The sequence below is a fragment of the Mya arenaria genome, chromosome 14, assembly GCF_026914265.1.
Source record: "Mya arenaria isolate MELC-2E11 chromosome 14, ASM2691426v1".
In the NCBI taxonomy this organism is placed as follows: Eukaryota; Metazoa; Mollusca; class Bivalvia; order Myida; family Myidae; genus Mya; species Mya arenaria.
Window position 1 is genome coordinate 4228495 of NC_069135.1, and position 27034 is coordinate 4255528.

At 36.2% G+C, this 27034-nt stretch overlaps 2 protein-coding genes across 3 annotated transcripts in view; one reads left to right on the plus strand and one right to left on the minus strand.

Annotated features, from left to right (window-relative positions):
* Window positions 1–291: 291 nt before the first annotated feature.
* Window positions 292–26537, minus strand: LOC128216446 (carnitine O-palmitoyltransferase 2, mitochondrial-like). 2 transcript variants are annotated; one of them, XM_052923016.1, is made up of 16 exons: window positions 26408–26537; window positions 24668–24711; window positions 23497–23696; window positions 19700–19759; window positions 16468–16571; window positions 15659–15792; window positions 13831–13935; window positions 13233–13330; window positions 12781–12927; window positions 12216–12342; window positions 11672–11868; window positions 10713–10882; window positions 9400–9505; window positions 8529–8651; window positions 3735–3926; window positions 292–1268 (listed from the first exon to the last, which is right to left on the minus strand). In XM_052923016.1, exons 1-16 carry the CDS (start codon window positions 26480–26482, stop codon window positions 1126–1128), a joined length of 2025 nt encoding a protein of 674 aa, XP_052778976.1. In that variant the 5' UTR covers window positions 26483–26537; the 3' UTR covers window positions 292–1125. The 2 variants fall into 2 exon arrangements, with proteins under 2 accessions (XP_052778976.1, XP_052778975.1); XM_052923015.1 differs by having other exon boundaries at window positions 12216–12375.
* Window positions 26538–26573: 36 nt separating this feature from the next.
* LOC128217417 (muskelin-like) overlaps window positions 26574–27034 on the plus strand; it is a 54879-nt gene continuing 54418 nt past the window's right edge. The window contains exon 1 of the mRNA XM_052924561.1: window positions 26574–26658. Within this exon, the coding sequence (XP_052780521.1) occupies window positions 26585–26658 (74 nt within the window). The 5' untranslated portion in view covers window positions 26574–26584. The remainder of the gene's footprint in view (window positions 26659–27034) is intronic.

Genomic DNA, 27034 nt, shown 5'->3' on the forward strand with positions numbered 1-27034 from the left:
GCGATCACAATAGCTCACCTTGAGCACTTTGTGCCAAAATATAAAATGGGGCGAACTTAACAAAGTGTAATATAATTTGCTGCTAGTGCACATAAAGTCAAGGGCCATAACAATTACTTAATGCAGCCACACACAAAACCGTATGTGCAAACCTTAATATGCTGCTGAACATTCCAGTCAAATTTCATCACTCTGCCAAATATACTTGCACATAAATGTGACAGATATTTGTGATGGACAAATAGAGTGTCAGACAGACAACCATTCAAAAAGCATAATACAACATGTAAATGTTTCATACATTTAATTTCTATAAACACTTCTAATTAAAGACAACCTATGTTCCTTCACCTTGCTTTCACTTTTCCATTTTACAAGCATCATCTTTGGAAAGTAAATACTTTATAAATGGTCTAATTCGTCTATTAAACATGTAAATAAATAACTTCAAAACTATAAAAAATGTCCTCATGTTAACATTGATTTTTAGACTAAATAATGAGGATATTTTTTAAATCTATTATACAAGTTGAAGTGATATGAAAGGAGCCTAATTTGAGAAGAGCAAAAGAATTGCAAACAATTTCATTTATACGTGTGCAAATAGAGTGTTGTTTTTTAAGTTTCAATTTGAACAAACATGTTTCATGTAAAGCATAATTACATAAAACTTACATTGAACAAGCTGAGTGCACTAAAAATAAATAACAACAGGCATTGATTTATTCAAAATAAAACAAAGTTCACAAAAGAAACAAAAAACAAAGAACCTTTTAAATAATGGAGCCACATTTTCTCTAGTTCTAGATGTTATACTTTCAGCAAAGTGATATAGGATCTATCCTGCACATCAGCATAGTGTTAGATTTGAACAAAATGATTCTATTAAGTGTACTTCTAGAATTGTTTTTATCTATTTATTGTTTTATTAATTGGCATGTCACACTTTTATCCAATTTATGCAGAAATAACAACTTTCATCAATAATTCATAGAAAGCCACACTTCACAGGCTAGAATAATAACAATATTGTGCAAATTAAAGAAATATTCCACCCTAGGTACCTAAGATATGGTATTTGACCTATATATGATAAATATTTTCCTTTAGAACTGTAAAGCGACGTTATGATCGAGGGTGTTTCCCCTCAAGAATGGAGTATACATCATCTAAACTCTCTCGCAGACAATTGACAAACTCGTGAACATTCGTCTCCGGAGGGTAGTTTGTGACGTTGAAACCAATTCTCTCGTTTTCCACTGCATAACCTGAATGGAAAAAACACACAAATTACACACCATTACGGATCACTAAGGCTGTATTGAATTGCAAAATAATAAACTGAAGTACTTAAAAAAACATAATTACTTATTAATCATAGAAGGATATTGTTTGAATATTGTGTAAGTGCATGTCTGTCTACCTGCCACTTTATCAGTGACCTGGAGACCTGTTTAAGTTCTGTATACAAAACATAAGCAGTATCAAATGTTCAAAAAAATAAATTTGCACATTATTGTTCATCTTTTCCAACTTTCTCTTCCCATATAAAGAATTGGAGAAATCCCCTCTTTAGGGAAACAAGGCAAGGGCCAATGGAAATTTCTGTATCAATCAGTCAGAAAATCGTTTGGAATTCTTTAGAATTATGATTGGGTATAAAACACTGGCCTGACCGGATCATATCTGTACAAAATCATAATAATAACAACAATTAACAGCTTATTACATATAAGTTTTAAATATATATTACATAAGTTACACATAATACTTGATAATGTTTGGATAGACACCGTGTGAATAATATACTCATCAAAAAGAAAACCATACAGAGAAATGTACATCAAAAATAGCTCAACTTAATCCTAGACCAATAACAAACCTCCCAGGATAAATGAACAAGTCAACCAATCAGCAATTACAGGTTTGATGCAAATTGGTAATTAGTAAACATGAAACGGACGACGTTTAATAGTTGCAAATCGTCAAAACACCCTGTTTACAAATTGCATTGAAATTATAAATGCACTTCATATTCATATTTTCATATTTTAATACACCTTCCACATCAGTCAGTCTTTTATACCCAAGTTTCATTTCCGAATCGGTACAGAGATTTCCGTTGATTCGGAATTGGTCGGGTCCGGCCAGTCCTATATACCCAACCCATCAAAATAGCTTTGCCAGAAAATTAATACCGTTTTAATATACAATTTTGGAAACAATAGTCATTGGACTGTTACATGAATTTCAATAGCTTTATTATTGTAATAATGCCTTACAAATATATAATACTGTAGGCAATAGTTGTTATAGTTGATGAGATAATGCTAGCATTATTAAATTAAATTAGATATTAAGTGAGGAATTTTAGAAGTGCTTTTGGGTATTTCATCTTATTAAAATATTGAAGGGATACAATATTCATCTGAAGCAAAAATTTGAATATTTTCGTTCGCACTCTATTTTTTGTTGGATAAAATTGTTCTTTTTTTTTGCATGAACCAGTTGACCTTTGGTGACCCCTGTAGGTGGAGTTTTGCATGAAAGACCAGGGCATGCATACATAAAACACTAATTAAAAAAGCTCAAAAATTGTCTTAATAGATGCAGAGATCATTCACCAATATCATTATCATCACAAAAATATAAAGAATGAAAAAGGGGATATGCAGTATGAATGCTCGGTTGAAATTTTGCAAATTTCATACTGCATGAACGCACTAAAATTAAGAATCAATCCCTAAATGACCAACTTTGTTGCTTCCTTTCAATTAACCCGGTGAATTATGTAATTGTTCAGCCTGTTTTCAATCATTGTCAGGGTCTTTCTGAGCCAGGCCACATGAGATTTGCAAATACAATGTTCTGCCTGGGTGATTATGTCCTCAGCGCACCATAAGCAGAAAAACAAAGATATAAATAATCTTTTATGACTATTGAGCCACAGTTCTTTAAATAAATGTACTCATAAATAACTAGCATACAATTAACAGAGAATGTGTTAAACATAAATCATATGAATTAAATATCAGCATCCACAAAAGATGTGACAAAACCTCTCATTCCTGATGGTCTTTGAAAGACTTTACCTTAGTAGTTGATATGATTGTTGGTTGCACAATATTTCAACATGACAGAGCATTTATTATCTATAGAAAACAGAATTTCAAATAGCCAGATATTTAGTGTGCTTTTAAACATAAACTGAATATTCAATCAATAACATTTTACTTTTTTTTAATAAACTTGACACAAACAATTTGGTTCAATGCAAGTGATGATTTAAATATCAATCAAATTTATACGATAAAAAGGAGTTATTAAAAGCAAAACATCAACATATTATTATTTTTCTTAACAGTAATCCTGCTAAGAGCATGATACTATGTAAGTTTACAGAGAAATCAAGTTAAATGATTCAATATCACTTCAAAAGATTGGATTTGAGAATTACCGACAACTCAAATCTAACCTGCCAGAACTATCACAACCAAATAACAAACAGGCTTTTTCATAAAACCAGTAATAGGGCCTTGCTCCATGTAAAAAAGAACATGTACACGTTGTCTGTGGCAACATGCGGGATAACTTTCATATTGATATATCGAACAGTTTTTTAGTAATTACCATGGTTTGGGATTTTGCACCACAATGACAACACCAAGGCAATCAAAGAAATTAACTCATCAGACAAGCTTAACATTAGACATGCTAACAATAATCACACTAACCAACACCATATCCATTGGGTGTGACAGCCCCAAATCCCCCGATGACCACAGCAGGACTGGTCAGTGTAGAGGTGGATAGTGTGATCTGATTGATATAGTTATAGGCTGGGTCCTTGTACAGCTCTGGGAGAGGGGTACCGGCCTGCTCTGCATAGTACTTCATGGCAAACAGGTGCCGGTCCCAGCCCTGACCTGAAATTGAAAAATACATGTACATCATATAAGGCAGTAAATTAGTGTATACAAGTTTTTATTGATCATTTGGCTTTTGAACAAAATAGAAATTAATTATCCCACAAATGAATTCCAGTGAAAAGAATGAACTTTTTTAAAGCATCAATTTGCAGAACTATACTGATAAAATCAGGATTCAAGATAAGATTCCAGCCAGGCATTGAAAGGAATTATAATAAACTAGAAATGCAAATGATTGGCAAGATTGATATTTGAATATTCCATTAAATGAATATTGGAATATTTGATTCCCGAAATGAATCTTTTAGAAGTTGTTGTAAACTTTTTTTATTCGCTTTAGTAATAGCAGGGGCTTTTTTACCCTTCTAAGTTATTAGCCTCTGAAATTCCCCATTATTAGAAAAAATCCCAACTAAAAGCAAAAATATTTTAACAAACAAATCACAAAATCCACTGCATTCATATAAGAAAACAATCTGGAATTAGATCTTCAAAGATCATAAATTTCTGGTTAAACGACATTATGGGCCAACAGAGGGTCGTTCGGTAGGACCAGCAGCCTTGTTCTTGGATTGACATTTCCTAAACATTTCTTTGGAAAAACCAAACCAACTCGGGAACTAGTAAAATAATAAAACAAAAGGATTGTGGATTTTGAATCGTCTATTGTACAACAAGACTTGAAATATATGCTTAAACACTACCTTACAGATATGTTTCAAAGCCTGAAAGTTATATTGAATCATAGAAAACAATTTGAAGCACATAACTACCACATATCAATCATATCATCATGGCTATTTGAAATATATATTGCACAGCTTAATTGGCAGCCAAGACAATAATTTGGTTTTAAGGCTGATTCTTTAAATCCTTCATGGGCATGGTCATTTAAATGTACCAAATATATCACTTGTCTCATAGCCAGTTACTGTAAAATTACAGGGTTTGTTTATAGCATGATATGCCCCTTATTTGCTTATGCAGCCGTCACACCGGACTGGCGTCCTTACTGCGTCCCTACGGCGACCGAGGACGTGGAAGGGACGCCATGGACGCCGTAGGGTCGTGGTGAGAACGCATCAAGACCCCGTGGGGACCCCAAGGACGCCGAAGGTCGCAGAGCGATGGCGTTTACTTTGGACATGTTCAAAGTAAATGCCGAGGTTCGGCGTCCTGAGCGCGTCCTGGCTCAGGACGCCGTGGGATCGCCCTGAGGTTGCCATGGTCGCCGTAGCATCGCAGTAGGAACCCGAACAACGCCAAAGGAACGTAGTACAGACGTGGTAGAGTCGCCATGTAAACGCGGAGAAAAGGATCGAGGGAACCTATTGGTGACCATACTGCGTCCTTACCACGTCTATGGGGTTCTTACCACGACCCCATCACGTCTATGGCGTCCTTACCGCGATGTCAGGGCGGATATTTCGGGATTTGAGCTATTGTCCGCGACCTTACAACGTTCTCAATGCGTCCCTGCGGCGTTAATGGCGTTTCTACGGGGTGCCTACTACGACTATTGCGTTTCTACGGAGTTTGCACTGCGTTCCTAGCGCGTTCCTACTGTTCGCCCTCGCAGAGCTATAAAACCCAATATTTCATCCTATCTTTATCAGTGTATTTCTCGTACTCACCATCATTAGGGCCGAATAAATGATGAACTTGCTCGCACTGCAACATATACTTATTGTCCAGCAGCAGCAGCAGGCAGATGATCATGTCATAGCTGTAAAACTTATCAGACGGCGAAGGAGAAGAAGGGCAAGGTTAAGAAGATGCTGGGTTAGACCATGGCTCGGTGATGTCCGAAGAGAACAGTTTGGCCACTTCAACCGCCCTAATACTAGTGTACTTACACTAACAAAGGTTCTTGGCCGGACCTCATAGATGTGCGACTTTAAGAAGTCAAACTTGTCCAAGATCCATATATCACGCTCGGTGCGGTCGCCAGTCCCAGCCCCAGACTTCGGCCTTGCCAGTTTCCCATACCTGGTCCGAATGGACCGTACCACACAGTAAGGAGGACCACTTCCTTACCAAGTTTACGGACCTGCTCAGCCCAGTGCGCGTCCTTCTTGCCCTTATCCTTGTATAAGGATAACTTCTTGTTGAAGAGCAGTGGGTGGTCCCTAAGCCAGTCTACCATGGCCTCCTCTTCTTCGGGCGTCAGATCACTACGCACAAGCCTGCTCCTCTTGGTTTTACGGCATGGACTGTCACATTTTGTAGCGCTGGCATTGGACTGTGTGGACTGTGTGTCCGATTCCGCTACATCATCGACGCTGGAGTCCCTTTCAGGAGATGACGCTGGTGCTGGAGATATTGAGGCTGTCCTGGCTGCTATACCTCGCCCACGCCCACGGCCCCTGGTTTTTGGCATAACGTATAAGTTTAATATGCGTACACGTTAAAATGCGTGACCTCAACGGATGAGAGTAAAATAATGAATGAAGCATTCCGAAAGAACAGTGAAGTTTTATAGTCGCAGCGAGGACGCCGTGGGAACGCCATGCACGCGGTAAGGTCGTGGTAAAAACGCTAAGAACGCAGTGGGGTCGCAGAGGGTTTGCCGCTGATCGCCGTATAGACGCCGCAGTGACGCCGTGTAAACTCAATAGAAACTCCAAGGACGCAGTAAGAACGCGGTAAGGTCGTGTTGGGAACGCTGTGTACATACACAGATCGCAGAGCACAGAACTCCGGTGTGACGGCTGGATTTATTTTAGAAAAATCATTGGCGTTCTCAATGCGACCATCAGCTTTCTCCAAAATATGACAGTTTAGGACGCGGTAAGGACACCAGTCCGGTGTGACGGCAGTATTATGAAGTGTGTATAGTGTATTATCATCACATTCAAACCTCTGGCATTAGGGGCCAATCGTTATTAAGATCATACAATCCAACTTTATACACAATAACACAGTTGTAGGCAAAAAGTTTATTATTTTATTTATTGAACAAAAACAATATATATTTAAAAACTGATTTTGACACTCAAACACCAAATGTTTGATAGAATATTCGTTTGTATCCCTATAATAAACATGTTTGTTACCAGTGAAAGGCTACTGAATTATGTGGATGATAAGTGGCTCACATGCTTCAACTAGGAAATTGAAACCATCTGTATTAAAGGCCGGGGTAATAGTATAAAAGGCAGAAAGTCATAAAAATGGCCACTTCACTTGACCTCACAGAGCTGTCTGCTAGTACAGACTGCCAGTACATTTTTTTCAAATATACAAATAATTAACGAACAAAAAATGCTAAAATTTGCAAGATGGTTCATTAAATGTATCATAAACATATTTTGTAAATTTCAAGTCTCTCAAACAGTTATAAATACTACTTTCAAATATTTTTTTTTATAACTGTCAAACAAATTCAAATTTCCCAGCAATGTTGATTGACAGATCTTGAAAGTTCATGACCCTCTAATAGCCAACTGAATTTCACTACCAATTCCTGTTTACTACAGGTTTACTATCATAGTATGAGGTTGTAACTGCCATATGGTGGGAAACATCCATTATCTTGGGTGATATATACTATGAAATGGCTTATTATAACACAATTCGTGGAAGTATTGGTTATGGTATATGAAACTTTATTTATCTAATCTCAAATGAGAAAGCAACGGACAAATTCTTCTGTACCACTCTATCCGAATGATATAACACCACAAGCCACGTGAATGTTTACAATCAAAACTGCTGACCAGAGCAGATCTCATAAACCCGATAAACCACGCCTCCTCTGCCAAATAGGCTTAATTGCTGTCCGGTAGGATATTTGGGGTCAGGCATCCCGGCCTTTAAGGCCATTGCCTTCTATATGCTGAACAAGAACACTGCTGCAGTGGATGACCATGCTAGTTCATTGAGTTCTTCCATAACATGACAATTATTCACATTGGAGTTATAGTCTCAATACACAAGACTTAGTGCAAACTGTCACTGGAAAAAGGTTTACTATAGTTTCATATCAATAAGTTTAACAGTTTTTGAGCTATGGCAAGGGTTTAAATTGTACCCTGACATTAGCATCAAAGACACCACCAGAAGGCTATGATTATACATTTAACTAGAACTATCACAGAGGTGATGAATATTCTCATATGCCACCTGAACATAGGAATTGATAAATGTTGTATTTTTAAACTAACGACTTGACCATGCGACACAAGATTTTTAGAACAACATTTACTTAATCAAGAGCAACAACTTTTGTTAGACATAGTTAAATTTCACAAAAATTACAGGAGAAGAGATTCCAATGCTGAAACATTGCTATGAAGTTTCATGTGAGTAGGTCCAATACTTTTGGGGCTAAATGTGACACAAATTTTGTGATGAGATGATGGGACATTCAATATATATCTATCTGCACCCAATTGTATAAAACTGGTTAAGGTTTTGGTTTGTTCAAAGTAATCCATAATGTTTATTAATTAATAACTACTAACCAATCAAATCACTTGGATGGGTCAACCAGCCAAAGATAACCGTTGGACAACCAATTAAAGCTTCATACAATTGGCTGCAGTGGTATTATTATTCCTGAAATGTAATTAGTCTATCATAACCACTGTGACGTACCCATGGCGGCCTCCTTGGTCAATTTTGAATGAATGGTAGAGCATTCTTGAAGAGCGAGAGTCAGATCCTGGACCGAGTGCATGATTTCTCCAGACTCCACCATGGCACAGGCTCGCTTCGTCTCTAGAAACAACACACACACACACACAGTATTTAATAATAATGCTTCACTTACACTTTGAATTCTAGCTTTACCCCTTTAAAAGCACCTCACCATGATATAAGTTCCCTGCATGCAGAGTTCTGCAAGCATATGCCAAGACTTGTCTGAGTCTATAAAGGGAGATAACTAGAGTTATATTTAAGCCAGAGTTATTTTACCTGATATACATGTGCCTATTCTTACTGGTATTGCTTTTGCCACGAATAAAACATTGCCATAACTTAACAAAGTTCATGATATTCACTTGGAATTTAGCACAATAATGTGTAATAAATTTCAATTGCATCTTGAATATTTTTGAGATGTGGCCACGCTTAATGCTTTGCCGCCCATATAGATAACACTTTTGGAATGTTTGTTTCATTTTCATATTTACAGACTGGTAACTCAACAAGAAAAGGTATATATAATAACTTTGAAATACAATATATATATACATGTATGTTAACACCTTAACTTCCAGTCCTTAAATGAACTGCCTTTCGGCAAATGCGATTATCATCCGATTGACATAATTCCCGCAATTAATTCCTTAAATAATATCTTACAAAAACACAAATGTATCGCTTGATATCAACCCTTCCTAACATTAATAACTTTTTATTTTTTATTACATTTATTACTCCTACCAGGGACCCAAACAGTTAATCCCAATGTGCATACTTTCTTCTAGCTACACAAGGTAATATATTGATGTACATTGTGCACCTTTAGTGGCTGACCGGATGGTTTCCGTTCTCCCCTTCTTGAAGGCTGCTGTGCTGCAGGATTCGTATGTGGGTACTGTCTTCCCAAACTGTTTATAGTATGCCAACTAGAAAAAGCAATATATATCAAAGATCAATTAAAGAGTCAGAAGAATAGAATAATAACCATATACTTATAAGACATAAAAACTCATACATACCAACAAACAGTTTCATTCTGAAAAGGAATGGAATGAGAGATGTTTGTAAACCATGAATGCCCCCAAAATGGCAGTTTTGTCATTTCACATTAAATCTCTGTTGGCTCACAACATCCATTCCAAGTTTGAGGGTACTGGTAGTAGGTTAAGTTATTGACCAGATCTAAATGTTTTTATAGGACTTGATGAGTTATTGTTTCCAATAGCATATAATGTTTGTGTCCACTGACAGCAGTGAATGGGCAGTGCAAGTTATACAGATATACAGATAGCTGCTTAAAGGTCAATTAAAGTGGTTACCAATTAAAATAGTAGTATGAAAATGGTCATATTATTTTAAATTACCAGCAAAGGAATTGAGTTTTTAAACAACGTTAAAAAAAATAATATCTGTTTCGAAAGATGATCATGACTGGAGCCAATCTGGTGACCTTGACATTTTCTTTGATCTAAAAATCAATAAAGGGTCTACAATAGGGATCTACAGACCATGACCAACCTCCCTACCAAGTGTGACGGCCTGAGGCCCCAGCATTCTATAGTTACCAATCAGACAAGCTCTCAAGGTCATTGCAACCTTTGACCTACTGACCTTAATATCATAGGGGTCATCTTCTGGTCACGACCAGCCTTCCTATCACTCTAGCTATAAATAGGACAAGCTACTTGTATTCTAAGTAACCACAGCAATGACTGTTGACCTACAGACTTCAATTAATAGGGGCCCCATAACTTACCTTCCTATTGAGTATAGTCTACTAAATGACAAACCAACATGACTGTGCAAAGCAGTTTACATCCATTTTATTGAAGGGGGGCATAATTACAATTTCTGTGACTGAGTGAAGAGAGGTTTAAGTGTGAAGGATAAATGTTTAGTCTGTGTTTATCAGCTACAGATTGATCTCTTACTGGCATGTCTTTCTACCTGTATCTATGATAAACCATTTTCAAACAATCAGCTATTTCCATTCACTGGTATTCCATCTAATACCCAAGAGCAGTAACATGAGCCATTAAGTTCTGAATTTTTAACTATATGTCTAATCTGTGAAAGTATTTTTTGATAATATAGTTTGAATACTGTTTAAAAAAAAGTTATCCCAAAGCTGACCTGTATTGCAAACTGTAGGACAGAGTCGGGGCTGAGTTTCTTGTCTTTGAGGTATTGTTTGTTGAATTTATAGTATTCAAGATGGTCAACATCAAGTGAGGCACATCGCTCTGCGTAGCTGCTTCGAGCATCGGAGATGTACTCCTTCAGTTTTGGATCCAAGGCAAACTCTGTGGAGTGATTAAAAATTTGAATGAAAAATCAAAAGGAAATAAAAGATTATAGCATTAAAAGTTGCACTCTCACAGATTGACAGTTTTGACTTATATTTCACTGTTTGTCCCAGAATCCGCTGATTTTGGAAGCAATGCCTTTAATTCAGTCATATAAGATAACTCAATAAAGAACTGATCTAAATTGCAAGGAAAACTGCCAAAAAGACACATATTTTTTAAGGCGTTAGTAACCCATTTAGCCATAAAACATCAATTTTCATATGTAAATATGAAAAGCTGTGATCAGATCTTTTTGTTTCACAGGTTTCCAGACATTAATGCAAACATTTACTCATTCCAAGACAAAACAGTCAATCTGTGTGAGTGCAGCCTTAAGGATGAGCATATGTTACAATGGTAATGTCAAGTGCAAAACAGACATTTATTCATTCCAAGACAAAACAGTCAATCTGTGAGAGTGCAGCCTTAAGGATGAGCATATGTTACAATGGTAATGTCAAGTGCAAAACAGACATTTACTCATTCCAAGACAAAACAGTCAATCTGTGAGAGTGCAGCCTTAAGGATGAGCATATATTACAATGTTTATGTCTCTGCAAAACAGACATAACAACAAAACATTATTTGCCTTTCATTGCCAACTTCAAAGTGCTTCAATATGAAGAATGAACCTTACAATTCTTGTGATACTTTGAGCATATTCCTTTCAAAGAACAAATAAATGATCTAAAACGTCATATTTCATACAAACAAAATTAAAACTATAATATTAAAGCTCTTTACCCAGTTTCTGCACGATCCTGTCTGAATGAACATTTGCAGGGACGGTGTCGGGATGGACAAAGGGCTTGGTAGTTGTCTCCTTCCACACTTCATTAAAGTATCGCAACACAGCCACACCATCACCCCATGAGTGCTCAAAGTTCACAGCAGTCTTCGCGTCCTTTGTGATGATCAGGGAGAAACTCTTATCAAACCACCTGAATCATATTGCACAAGTTGCATGAAATAATAAGAGGGTTATTTCAATGTCATTCTTTGCTAATGACTTATCTCTTATTGTTCAACTAATTTTTGAATTAAAAATTCATAAAATTCATAAAGGTATTTTACTGTTTAAAAATATTTTGATTTGTTCAAAGATTGTAATACTGTTACCATGTAGGAACCCATATACCTTTTCTATTAAAAAAATGACTAACACTATAAAATGCAAGAAGACGATTTTCTTTAGAAACTTGAATCCATTTTTACTTGTATCTGAGGCTTTATAGTTAGATAGTGGTTCATCTGAAAAAAGAGAGGACTTATCACTTTCCCGCCATACCTATTTGTGCCATCGCCATGAAGGAAGTTGCGGGTAATTGCATTAGGGTCCGCAGGTGCATCATCGTCTAGTACAAGCACGAACAGGGCGGAGTCAACCAACTTCATGTACCCATCATTGTACACGCCTTTCGAAAAGAAAGCAGATTCGTTCATTTCACCTGAAGGTATAATATGATTGTTAAATGCAGTTAAAAGTATTTAGTAAGAAAACATTTTTAAAGGTATTACAGAGATAGCCAACTTAAGATTATTTACTCACTAATATGTCAATACAAGAGTGCTGAGGAGCAAGCCCCAACTCTCGTTGTTTTTCAATAAAAAAGGAGCATTACTCAATAATTATCAAAGCTCAAGTTGGGCCTTGCTGTATATCTCTGGAAACATGTGAACTCAGTTTCATAGAAAATCTTGAATGGTTTTAGAGTAATAGTCATGTTTGAATGCCATTGACAATGACTCCAAGACTGACAATACCCAAACTCGATTTTCTAGACAAGGTAACTATATTTATCTGCATACCATTTAATATCTAGTGAATTACTTCATACCTGCAGCCTACTTACCTGCATTACACAGCTGTGTCCGGACAGTGGCCCACTTGTCCCTGTTGAGGGTCGTCAGTACCCCTATGGCATTATCGTTCTGGGGTCGAGGATCATCAAGAATGTACTTGATGTGGGCCATTACAACGTCAGGTGAAACAATGTTACCTGCATGAAAATGTTGGAACGGTCATTCTAGTGTATGATGAGCAATATTTAATTATCAGCATTTTTTTTTTAAATAATCATAATAATAACCCAAATCAAGAGTGCTTTCAGACACAGTCAGTGCACTAACAACTGATACTATTGATATAACTGATAATTCAAAAAACATCATGTAAACTTGTTTTGTGGCCCTTTACAATTACATGATGGAAAGCTTAAGTACAAAGTCAAAATAAGGTATTTTATAACATCGGCTAACTTATGTTTCTTACTCAATTACTGACATTCCTGCACAGTTTACATACCATCTCTGTCGATGGCATCGAACAGATACATATGACCCTTGCGCATAACCAACAGGTGCTTGGCTGTCTCATCAACCACTAACTCATCTTTATTGTGTCTAAAACAGATATAATGGTTTCAAAAAACTACACAGCTGGTATTTATCAAAAAAGTTTTTTCCTAACTTAAGCTAATTTCTTATATATTTGATAGTCATTTCTTTATTTATAAAATTTAATGTTTATGGACTTTAAAGTTGATCTTTTAAATTGAAGTTCATAAAGGTAATGTTTTGTAATAGTATCCTGATGTAATATCAAATGACCAGTAGGATACTTATATGACTTCAGATGTCTTTTTGATGAATATCAACCCTGTTTCCATCAGATGAAGAGAAAATTAATACTTAATACAAGCATGTTGACGTCTTAGTGTTAATGTTGTTGTTGTACTGTTTTGTATTAATAATTAGGCCTTCAAAACAAACTTGACCAATACTTCAGTCATGGACAGCAAAAATTCAGTTATAAATTGCTTTTAATTTGATTTTAATTAAAGAAAATAACACGGTTATCTTTGGTGTTTTGCTATAACAAAACCAAGTTAGCACACACAAACCTTGGAATTCTGGTGGAGTTGAAGAGGTTTGCGTACTGACTCATGTCCAGTGGGAAAGCCTTGTACCAGTATGCTCCGTAGAATGAAACAGATTTGGGCAGTCGCCTGATATAAACAAAATACCAGTATATTAAATCCTAGACGAAGCTCCTCCTTTATATCAAGAAAGAGATACCTTTCAAAAAATCAAGAGTCCTTAGGAACCCACAGCAACTCTCATCTGGATTTTTTCCCAGCCAAACATGGGGCATAGCTTTACATGACAACACCAAGACACTAAGCCTATCATATTACACAGGCTCTTTTTCTTTGATAAACAGTGGAGCTAAAGTCAACAAGAAGAAAGCACTTTTATGTACTGGATGCACTATACAGTTGAGCTGGTGAAATTTTTAAGTTATTTTCTAATCTTTTGCAATTCAGTCATGAACTGTGAAATAAGAAATGATGCTTTAATCATCAGTGCAGCAACAACAGTATTATTCAAATGTAACTATTATTCAATCTTATATACAGAGAGAAACATCACACCAATGTGCAATATTTCACTTCCTAAATTTCTCAACATCTAAACAATCACTTTGCAGCTTCATGTCAGCGAATCATTTGCAGACTTGAATTAAAACATGAGATGTTTGTCAAACATTATGCCACCCTGAGCGCCATGATGTCAGGAATATTTGGACAATTGAATGAAATATGCATGGACTGAAATGACAGCTGGTTTGTCATTGACATTGGATGCCTTTGAGGACATTTTAAGATTATGACCATTCAAAGTGTAAGGATAGTAGGTTTAATTTTTAATTATGTTCAGATGATGACTGATATTTGTAGATAAAAATGTATCCTCTCAGTAGCAGGGAATAAGTAAATATGACATAAATTTGAATGACCAATATGAGTTGTGACCTTGACCTTTGACTCTATAACCTCAAAATCAAGGGGTCATCTACTGGTCACACCCAACCCAAATGTCAAGTTAGAGGGCCATGGGTGCACGGATTGTAGAGTTATCACACAAGCTTTTTGTGTTTAAGGTCACTGTGACCTTGACTTTTGACCCATAAAATCTATAGGGGTCATCTACTGGTCAGGCCCAATCTCCAATTCAAGTTTAGGGGTCATGGGTGCAAGCAATGACCTGTAATCACTAGGACAACCTTTTCGCTGTGACCTTGTCCTTTGAAATGATGACCCCTAAAATCAATAGTGGTCATCTACTGTTCTGGCCCAGCCTCCAGGTATATTTGATGACCATAGGTCAAGGCATTATTGAGTTAACACTTGGAGAAGCTTTGTCAACCATTTTGCGTTGACTTCACTGTGACCATGACGTTTGACCCGATGACCCCTAAAATCATAAGGGCATTCTTCTGGTCAGGTCCAACCTCCAAGACAAGTTTAAGGGCCATGGGTTAAGGTATTGTCGAGTTAAGACTCTAGGATAACCTTTAAGCATTCAAGGTCACTTTGGCCTTGACCTTTTATCTGAAGAACCTAAAAATCAATTGGGTTCCTTTTCTGGTCCACCAGCTTCTATGTCAAGTTTGATGACCATAGGTCCAGGAATTGTCGAGTTATTATTTGGACAAGCTTTGACAACCTTTTACTGTTAAAGGTCACTGTGACCTTGACCTGATGACCCCTTAAATCAATAGAGGTCATCTAATGGTCAGGCCCAACCTTCATGTCAAGTTTGATGATTATAGGTCCAGGAATTGTCAAGTTATCACTCAGAAAAGCTTAAGTCTACCGACAGACCGACTGATCGACTGACATGAGCAAAGCAATATACACCCTCTTCTTAGAAAGGGAGCATTATTACCTGACAAATTTCCTGAATTGTAGCGTGTCACTCTTTTTTGGGTTGAGATGGAAAACATCTGGTTCAAGGAGATTGGCTCGGAATGTCTTCATAAACCGCAGTGATGACATCACCATGTTTGTTGCTCGTAGCAACTGGAAACAAGAAGCAAACATACTGGAACTGTAGGCATGACTTTTATCACAGTAAGTTAATGGTATGGTAATTTCTACTGCATATTTGAATAAATGGAACACACAACATGTGCAAACCCTCAAGGCTATTCCATTTAATCATACAAGCAACTGCACTCAAATTGGACCATCCATTACTATAGACGTTTGTTTAAACTTTAAGAGCCGATTGCTCAGAATATTGTTAAGGTGTTAACAGCATCCTTGCTAATTTCCATGGTGAACCTTTTCACCTCATGTTTACAGCATTGTAAACAAAGTTCTGAGCAATCAGCCCTTAAACTCATAATGAATAGGAATACTTTCAGACTAATCAGAAGGAAAGTCGATTCCATATACATTTACATTTGCTGTTTGTGAAAACTTGTTTTAACATGCAGAATATTAAGAAAACTCAAGAATGCATGTGTATATAATGTATAAACAAGATGATTTATGCAACAAATATAGAGAAAGAATGAGCACAGAACTGGGACTGTAGTGTATGCCACAATATTCATATTGAGCAAGATGCTTTCAGCCCTTGACAATAATACTTGACAAATGACATGTTTCGTGGGTTCCAACATCCACCATTGTCTCACAGGTGCATGAACCCATCTAACTATTGCTCTATAAATCTATACAACTCCATACCTGGTCCATGTATTTTGGGTTTGGGTCATCTGTGAAGGTGATGAAGGGGTTGTGGGTGAGAGATACAGGCTTCCGATCCCGCAGGTACATGTCAAACCATGGCTCTAAAATAATACATTGGAAGGCCTTACCTAAAGAGTAATGTTTGTAAAAATCTATATGGCAAGTAAAATGTCAAATTTTGTAAGATGATACATTGTAAAGTTTATTTTCTTTTTCTAGAAAATTTGTGGGGTAAATTTAAGAAGAAACTATGTGATATTAAAATATAAAATACATTTTGCTTTGAAACCTCTACGTTTTTCATTATACATAATTATTTTATGTTATGATTTATCATATTCTTATGGTACACTGTCATGTTATACTATAATGCAGTAGCAGAATAAAATATGTCATTGGAAAAATATGTCTTTTAAAAATTCTGCTTAATACTCAGCGACGGATCCAGGACTTCCTAAATGGGGTGGGCACAACTAACTTTAAACATATCAAACTTTTTTGGAATGCTTTATTTTAATCATTTAATGACATGGAATTTGTCTTCACTGTCAATAATGTTTGGCAGAAAAATTGAATTAAACAAGAGCGGTCACAGACAGCTATATCCCCCGCCTCATGGGCACATTTTTTGTAACAAAAGCCAATCAATGGTAATGGTAGTTTCTCAGGAACATAAGAAATGCGTAAAATTAAGAAAGGGCAATAACTCTTTCAAAAAAGGTTAAATTGCAAAAGCCTGAAAATATGCGCTGCATCACTATATAGTCATAAACGTAAGAGGAGTTGCGAAGAAACCAATTTTAAATGTAAAATAATGAAAGGGCAATAACTCTTTCAAAAATGGTTGAATCGCAAAAGCCTGAAAATATCCGCTGGGTCACTATATTGTCATTAATCTGTGAAGGTTCAGTAGAAATTGCTTGAAGAACGTAAGAGGAGTTACGAAGAAACCAATTTTAAATGTAAAAAAAAGGGCAATAACTCTTTCAAAAATGGCCGAATCGCGAAAGCCCTACAATATGCGCTGCGACACTATATAGTCATCAATCTGTTAAAGTTTGGTAGAAATCGCATGAAAAACGTTAGAGGATTTGCGAAGAAACCAATTTTAAATGTAAAATAAGCAAAGGGCAATAACTCTTTCAAAAATGGTCAAACAGTAAAAGCCAGACCATATGCCCTGCTTCACTTTATGATCATCAATCTGTGAAAGTTTGGTAAAAATCGCATGAAAAACGTAAGAGGAGTTGCGAAGAAACCAATTTTAAATGTAAAATAAGCAAAGGGCAATAACTCTTTCAAAAATGGTCAAATCAGGAAAGCCCGTCAATATGCCCTGCTTCACTTTATGATCATCAATCTGTGAAAGTGTGGTGGAAATCGCATGAAAAATGTAAGAGAAGTTGCGAAGAAACCAATTTTAAATGTAAAATAAGCAAAGGACAATAACTCTTTCAAAAATGGTCGAATCCGAAAAGCCCGTCAATATGCCCTGCTTCACTTTATGATCATCAATCTGTGAAAGTGTGGTAGAAATGGCGTGAAAAACGTAAGAGGATTTGTGAAGAAACCAATTTTAAATGTAAAATAAGCAAAGGGCAATAACTCTTTCAAAAATGGTCAAATCAGGAAAGCATGACAATACGCGCTGCTTCACTTTATGATCATCAATCAGTGAAAGTTTGGTAGAAATCGCATGAAAAACATAAGAGGAGTAGCGAAGAAACCAATTTTAAATGTAAAATAAGCAAAGGGCAAGAACTCTTTCAAAAATGATCGAATCGTGAAAGCCCGGCAATATGCACTGCTTCACTTTATGATCATCAATCTGTGAAAGTTTTGTAGAAATCGCATGAAAAACGTAAGAGGATTTGCGAAGAAACCAATTTTAAATGTAAAATAAGCAAAGGGCAATAACTCTTTCAAAAATGGTCAAATCACAAAAGCCAGACAATATGCGCTGCTTCACTTTATGATCATCAATCTGTGAGAGTTTGGCAGAAATTGCATGAGAAAAATAAGAGGAGATGCAAAGAAATGAATGTGGGACAGACAGACGCACACACGCACCAGGGTCGACAGATTAACAGGCTAAGTCGTTAACCACTTGTTCACATGACACATACTTATACTTTAAAATTAAATTATGCTATTTAAACCTTCACTACAGTATATCGATTGCCCTCAACAATACTGTAAGTACTTCGGATGTCATTGGTATTATTTTCATTTTACTGAAGTAAAAACAAGTGCACAAATTCCTAAATGGGTTTCAAATAAATTAATATGTCTTAATTTACAAAGGCTCTAGCATAATTCAGAGAACTAGACGATATTAAAGGCCGAAAGTTTGAAAGCGGCAACGTTTTTAATTTAAACTTTTGTTAAATTATTATCTCCCGACAGGAGACCGATTGATGGATCGAAATTCTCGGGGATATTTCCCCCTGTCGGGGAGATGGCATGTATGCAGGCTACAGAAACATAGTACCAGGCTTTTTAATCATATTGATGTGCTGCTCAATCAAAATTATGCACCAGTCAATCATAACCACGGTCCCTGCTATATTTTGCGCGAAGGCAAAAACCAACCATTTTCGGTGTAAGGTAAAATCACATCCATTTCCCCGGGTATCCCTGGTATACCCCCATACCGGGGGGGGGGGGGGGGGGGGGGGCCTTGGTTACAATTGACTGGTGCATTATTCTTTGCCATCAGTACCACAAGTCAATCTCCAAATACCTGATGCTAATGAAGCTTGATCAGCTGAATCAAAGTTATAATCTTATTCTTTTTATTATTTCTACTGTTCATAAATTAACTTTTGAAGGTGTCAGAGCATCGAATAATCCCGGCCTTTTCTTAACACAAGTTCAAGAAGTAAATATCAAATGCAAGTGCAGCATAAATAAGCCTATTTCTTAACTTCACATATCAAAGAAAGCTAACTGCCACCATCAATATATTTAATAATAAGCATATTCTCTACCTTGTCAACTTACTACGAAAGGGGCAGCTCATACTGGGATACTAAACTGGGCAAATTAAGTATAATCTTAAGTTACACTCTTTGAAAGGCAAAAACTTATTGTTAAAAATCTTGAGGAAGTAGAACTTAGCTATCTCTTCATTACAAAAAGATGAGTTCATAGTCTGATTGATGTGTACACTTTGCAAACAGTAGTATTATTCTTTGTCAGCATTATCTCACATGAATCCCACACCTACCTGTGACATAACTGGTCTGCTTATTCAGTTTATCCCTGGCTACCAGATCATCATGTAGAGCTGAAATATAAACATACGCTGAATACAATAAATGCATTAACATAGGCTGACAGTATACAAGCACGTACATTATTGTAACAAGCTGTTTAAGAAAGTAATTAAAAATATAATAACAAGAGTCAGTGATTTTTTTTGGTGCAATTTACTGCCTTGCAAAAAACCCAAAATTTATAATTTTTTCCCAATTTGATAAATGCAGATTACGTTAATGCATAAAAAAGCAATGAATTTCTTGATATATAAACATAGTCTTGACAAGACTTACTCTTTCACAGCAAAATGTATGCTTAAAAAAGTTAAAACATGTTTATTTTACATTATATTAGCTATTTTGGCCTGATTTTGTATTATTCCCAAAGTCGACTATTTTTCCCATTTTGCAAGGCACAGGCAGTAAAAATAATTCCAAAAAAAATCACTGAGAGTAAATTTGATTATATAAAAATATACATAGAGAACTCTCTTACATTTATAATACTTGTCAATATATTGTTGTTTTATATATCATGAATACTTTGAAACACATGAACAGCCGCCCAATAATCAGATTGAATGTACACAATTCAGTAGTAATGAGTATGAGGGTATCATCTTATCTTTGGTTGGTCTTTTGAGATCCTCATGCAAAAAGGAAGAATAGTGAGATTAAAAATGTGCAGAATGCCATGTCAGCTACACATTACCAAAATGTTTCATCCTTTAGTATATATCTACTGAAAAAACCCAAGTTGTCTGGATATCAATAGAGTTATCTTTATTTAAAGAAATGTGAAGTCTAGCTGCATTTTGCTGTCACATTTGCCATGGTATTTTTTTTTCAATTTTGGCGCTGCTTAACACCATTCCCTTTCATTTGAGATTCAGATAACCAGTTTGGTTACCAGGCCCTTCCCCATATTGTTCTGATATGGATGTTGTAACAGATTGGTTACCAGGCCCTTCTCCGTATTGTTCTGATATGGATGTTGTAACAGATTGGTTACCAGGCCCTTCCCCGTATTGTTCTGATATGGATGTTGTTACAGTTTGGTTACCAGGCCCTTCCCCGTATTGTTCTGATATGGATGTTGTTACAGATTGGTTACCAGGCCCTTCTCCGTATTGCTCTGATATGGATGTTGTAACAGATTGGTTACCAGGCCCTTCTCCGTATTGCTCTGATATGGATGTTGTAACAGATTGGTTACCAGGCCCTTCTCCGTATTGTTCTGATATGGATGTTGTAACAGATTGGTTACCAGGCCCTTCTCCGTATTGTTCTGATATGGATGTTGTAACAGATTGGTTACCAGGCCCTTCTCCGTATTGTTCTGATATGGATGTTGTAACAGATGTATGGATGTTGTAAAAGTTTGGTTACCAGGCCCTCCCCCGTATTGTTCTGATATGGATGTTGTAACAGATTGGTTACCAGGCCCTTCTCCGTATTGTTCTGATATGGATGTTGATACAGTTTGGTTACCAGGCCCTTCCCCATATTGTTCTGATATGGATGTTGTTACAGTTTGGTTACCAGGCCCTTCCCCGTATTGCTCTGATATGGATGTTGTAACAGTTTGGTTACCAGGCCCTTCCCCATATTGTTCTGATATGGATGTTGTTACAGTTTGGTTACCAGGCCCTTCCCCGTATTGTTCTGATATGGATGTTGTTACAGTTTGGTTACCAGGCCCTTCCCTGTATTGCTCTGATATGGATGTTGATACAGTTTGGTTACCAGGCCCTTCCCCGTATTGCTCTGATATGGATGTTGTTACAGTTTGGTTACCAGACCCTTCTCCGTATTGTTCTGATATGGATGTTGTTACAGTTTGGTTACCAGACCCTTCTCCGTATTGTTCTGATATGGATGTTGATACAGTCTGGTTACCAGGCCCTTCTCTGTATTGTTCTGATATGGATGTTGATACAGTTTGGTTACCAGCCCTTCCCCGTATTGTTCTGATATGGATGTTGTAACAGTTTGGTTACCAGGCCCTTCCCCGTATTGTTCTGATATGGATGTTGATACAGTTTGGTTACCAGGCCCTTCTCCGTATTGTTCTGATATGGATGTTGTAACAGTTTGGTTACCAGGCCCTTCCCCGTATTGTTCTGATATGGATGTTGTAACAGTTTGGTTACAGTTTGGTTACCAGGCCCTTCTCCGTATTGCTCTGATATGGATGTTGTTACAGTTTGGTTACCAGGCCCTTCTCCGTATTGCTCTGATATGGATGTTGTTACAGTTTGGTTACCAGGCCCTTCTCCGTATTGCTCTGATATGGATGTTGATACAATTTGGTTACAGTTTGGTTACCAGGCCCTTCCCCGTATTGTTCTGATATGGATGTTGTAACAGATTGGTTACCAGGCCCTTCTCCGTATTGTTCTGATATGGATGTTGTTACAGTTTGGTTACCGGGCCCTTCTCCATATTGCTCTGATATGGATGTTGTTACAGTTTGGTTACCAGGCCCTTCTCCATATTGCTCTGATATGGATGTTGGAACAGTTTGGTTACCAGGCCCTTCTCCGTATTGTTCTGATATGGATGTTGTTACAGTTTGGTTACCAGGCCCTTCTCCGTATTGCTCTGATATGGATGTTGTTACAGTTTGGTTACCAGGCCCTTCCCCGTATTGTTCTGATATGGATGTTGGAACAGATTGGTTACCAGGCCCTTCTCCGTATTGTTCTGATATGGATGTTGGAACAGATTGGTTACCAGGCCCTTCTCCGTATTGTTCTGATATGGATGTTGTTACAGTTTGGTTACCAGGCCCTTCCCCGTATTGTTCTGATATGGATGTTGGAACAGATTGGTTACCAGGCCCTTCTCCGTATTGCTCTGATATGGATGTTGATACAATTTGGTTACCAGGCCCTTCTCCGTATTGCTCTGATATGGATGTTGTTACAGTTTGGTTACCAGGCCCTTCTCCGTATTGTTCTGATATGGATGTTGTTACATACAAATGTTTCCATGTTATTCTTTAACAAGCGCTAAATATGTTCTCTTACCACCTAAAACCAATCCCAGCATGCTATCACCGTATGGTGAGGAAACTATAAGAAGACTGATTTTGAAACAATGAACGATAAATAAGTGACTGTGTAAGACTGATTTGGGGCGGTAATTTAACTTCAAAATAGCATTAGGTTTGAAATAGCGATTTCAGATTATTGATGACAATTTTAGTAAAACAAAGAAAAATGAAAATCAAACCTAAAAATAAATCCGATATAGTGATAATTTGTGAAAAACGGTGTTTGGATTTTTACAGTGTTCAAATGTATGTATACTTTTGATGTTTCATATATTTTACAAACTTTGGTAAAGGTTGTAAAGGTGTCAATTTCTGCATCCCATTCAAGGGTCGTTGGTTTGAACTACACAGCGGCACATTCTCAAAATGTATAACAGAACTGGTTTCTAAAAAGTTCAGCTTATGCCTAAATAGGGATGGTCTGCAGTTTAAGAATTGTTATTTGTATGATAAAAAGTTTATAAAATTCATCTTCAAAAGGTAAATGGGGAGAGAGACTCAATAACTTAAGTCATTTTCCTAGGTGAGGTAACACAGGTCATTTGATGTAATAACTTAATTATATCTGAAATACTTTATTTTCATTTATGTTATTGAATATAAATTAATTTATTCTAAAATCTCTTCTTTTTTTCTTTTGATTTGAATATAAACAATCTAAAATATTGATATATCTTTGATATAATCTCATTCCCTACTTAACCTTACCACTTCCATCGCGATAGGCAAATGCTTCTGCACATTTCTTCGTGTAGTTGAACTGCTCCTCTCCAAGCAGGGTGGATTGGGAGTTGAGGTACCTCGTCAACGTATTCTCAATCTTGGGGATCGGCAGGTGTGGAAGGCTCTTCTGGAAGTGGTCGGATGGAACAATGCTTTCATGGATGAAGTCGTTCCCAACAGATGTACTGTAAAGTTGACAATAGATCATAGGAATATTTTGATGGGAGTATTGGAACTGCTATAATATTCTTAAAAGTTCTTGTGCATTCAATTATTTGTTTGTTATACATTAAAAGAAACTTATTCACAGAGTTTATGTTGTTAACATTATCTTTTTAATTTGTTCAAGTCAAGTTATATTTCTTCTTTTTAGTAACAAACGAGAAACAAAAACTGACAGAAGCTCATTTAAACAGAATTCTGTAAGTCCAAGCCTAAAGTGATACATTTTTTGACAGTATCACTTATGCTTTAAAGCAAAATATAAAATGTGAATGAGTCCCTTGAATTAATAAAACGTTTCTAGATATAAAGCATTTTAGAGTTGATATATATCTGTTGTACATCTGCCGTATACGTGCCAAATTTCTAAGCTCATAAATAAACAGATTATACTTTAATAAAAGGCAACATATTTGCAGTTCTTATTTATCTATGAATTGCATGAACACTGAAAACATTTTTATGGTTGTAATAAAAAGTACTTTTTCTAAGAAAACAATGCATTTCTGACTTTAAGTAAGTGTTAGATATGGCAGCCTGGGTTTCTGTTATGACCCTATTCAAAGACTGCAACTTATTCATGCCTTTAACAATCAATCAAAATACAGACCATCTTTAAGTTGTTGTTTTTAAATAAAAACAGGCATTTGATAATAAAATGCTTTACTTCTTTTTTGAATAAAACTTGTAACACACCATGAAATACATACAAAATGTTGGCAATTAATTCTACCAAACAGTTTGCGGTTTAGTTCTGAATTGGACAACCGTTACCAGTGCTTTTTTCTCATGTCGTTATAATATGAAAATAATACACTGTATAATGTAGCAAAAATAAAATGCAAGCAGTTTAATATTAACCAGATGATTAAACTGACTCAGTGATGTCATTTAACAATAACTCCACAAAATGAAGGCTACTCTAGTCTTTTACCTGTACAAGGCCTGTGAGACCTGGATTCCTCTGCAACCGAATATCTAAATAATAATAAAAAATATCAAAAGAAAACAACTTTAATTAGATACCATTACAGTTCTCCCAAACTGTCTTTTAATTTATATTACAATTTTAATATTTCTTTTTAACTTTTCAATGATAATATAATGTTTTCACTGCTCTTATAGACTTTGGTTCCCATGTTGCTTCATAGAAGAAGTGCATCCCTTATTATGCTTGGTTGAAAAACATCCCAAATGATGTCACCAGAATGACATCACAATATTTTGTTTCTCACGCGATTTTTCAATTAATGCCAATTCATTTGACAATTCTCTTAAATTGTGTGTTCTTGAAAAAAAAGGATAAAATAAGTTATTAACAATAAAATGTTTTAACTGCCAAATATACAAATTTGTATGATTTTCTTCACTGGCAACCATGGTTAAACTTCATAAATATCGTGGCTATTTGACTGACAAAAGTTGGTTTTAATGAATATGCATGAGGTAAGGGAAACAACTGTTCTTCCAATGAATTCAACTACTAAATATTCTTCAAAAGCCTAGGTGGTGTCAGTAGCCACCATAGTGGAGTGGTCTTGCATGCTGTCTAAAATGGTTGAACTGAAATGGCAGACCTGGTTCAATTCCCGCTTTCTTAAAAATATTTTTCTATGTGAAAAGATCTGGTTCATTGCGGAGCTAATGAAACTTTCTCGTAAACTCATCATAGCTAATAGATTTTCCTAGCAAATAGCCCGCGCTACACATTAAAGTTGCGCTACACATTAAAGTTGTGAAGTTTGTATAATGGGGTATCCAACGATGTATGTTTTTTAAAATCAAATAATAATTTTTAATAAAAAAATAAAATAATCTTAAGCATTAATTTTTTATGATGGCGGAAGAGTGCCCATGCTGGTTTTGAAAGGGGCAAAAGGGTAAAGAAGGCCCAATTCCAAAAAGGCCCAGTACCAGATCAGGTAGGGCCAGATTCTAATCACCTTCTTTGATATAGATTTGTTACATAAACATACAGCTAAGGGAAAACCCCACAGTTCTAAATAACTTTGAGTGGAATAACACAAAATCAACAGTTCTACAAAATGTAAATATCATATCCAAAGGCGATAAACATCTCTCAAAAATACACATGCAAGCTGACTTTGAGGAAAATTCTTTATTCATTGCCCAACTCACTCCAACTTAATATAAGTGTGTTCTTTAATTTGAAGTGGGACATTCTAGACCACTGGGCCTTTACCCGACACCCTTTATTTTATTGGCATAGAATTTACCTTTGAGAGTTGTGAGGTTACTAGTTTCAAGATTTGCTCAACTCATATACATAATGTATGACATATGTTGTATAAGGTAAATATTTCAACATGACATATTATATTTACATGCAACTTATAAACTATGCTTTACAGTGAATCATTATATATACACTGTCCAAAAACGGGTTTGCTGAACGCCCTTTATTGTGGTTATTTATCTACACTACGATCACTTCGGTAAAGCTGCAAGACAAAGATTCGAATTAAAAATAAAATTACCCAGTTCACCTTTATGCTTTCAAGAGTGCTAAAGATCTAAATAATATTCGTGAATTTAACATATATACAATAAATCCGGACGGTCAAAATCCGAAAAATATAGACACTACAGACGTTATAGATTTTGACTTCAATGAATTCAACCTTTTGTCGTTGAAAAACACATCAAAAATCACCTGTTTGTATCTATGTCCGTTATTAAATAGTTTGTCATTGGTATTAATACGGGAAACGGCTCTAAATCGCAACATTTTCGTTGTTGTTGTCGTTCCAAAGTTGTCAGCGCTGACAGTCGCCGCTCGAGTCGACAACGATGAAATTGTCAAATTTCGATTCGTGAAAGTTTTAGAAGAATGGCTTGCAAATCGTCAACATTGAAATTTGAAATCCACAAATGGTCTAGTTATTCATATAATTACAAACCTGAGTAAGTACTAAGAGACAATCCGTGCTGTAGATTTAATATACTCATGATAAATGTGTGACAGTAGAAAGAAATCCGTCTAATTTCAAAAGATCTTATGTTTTCGCGACACATTCTTAGAATGGTTAGAATTATGTGATCAACTGTAGTTATATACATCTACATCATAGTTTGACGCAGTAACACTTGACTATTACGAAACGTGATGTTCAGTTATCCATGTGAATAAAAGTTCGGATTTTTTAGACTTAGATAACCATAACAATTAATTTTAGAATAGACTCCTTGGCAAAAAGGGTATGTCCACCTAAGTGGCTGTCAACGAGTCTTTTGACAATTTTTTTTTTATAATGGCAGACTCGTGACGTCCACCATCCCA

Coding starts and splice junctions, on each gene's coding strand:
- LOC128216446 (XM_052923015.1), bottom strand. CDS start 26,482: ATGTTGCGATTTAGAGCCGTTTCCCGTATTAATACCAATGACAAACTA. Junction 24,712..26,407: donor ACGGACATAGATACAAACAG/GTGATTTTTGAT, acceptor ATTATTATTTAG/ATATTCGGTTGCAGAGGAAT. Junction 1,269..3,734: donor ACCCAATGGATATGGTGTTG/GTTAGTGTGATT, acceptor TTTTCCATTCAG/GTTATGCAGTGGAAAACGAG.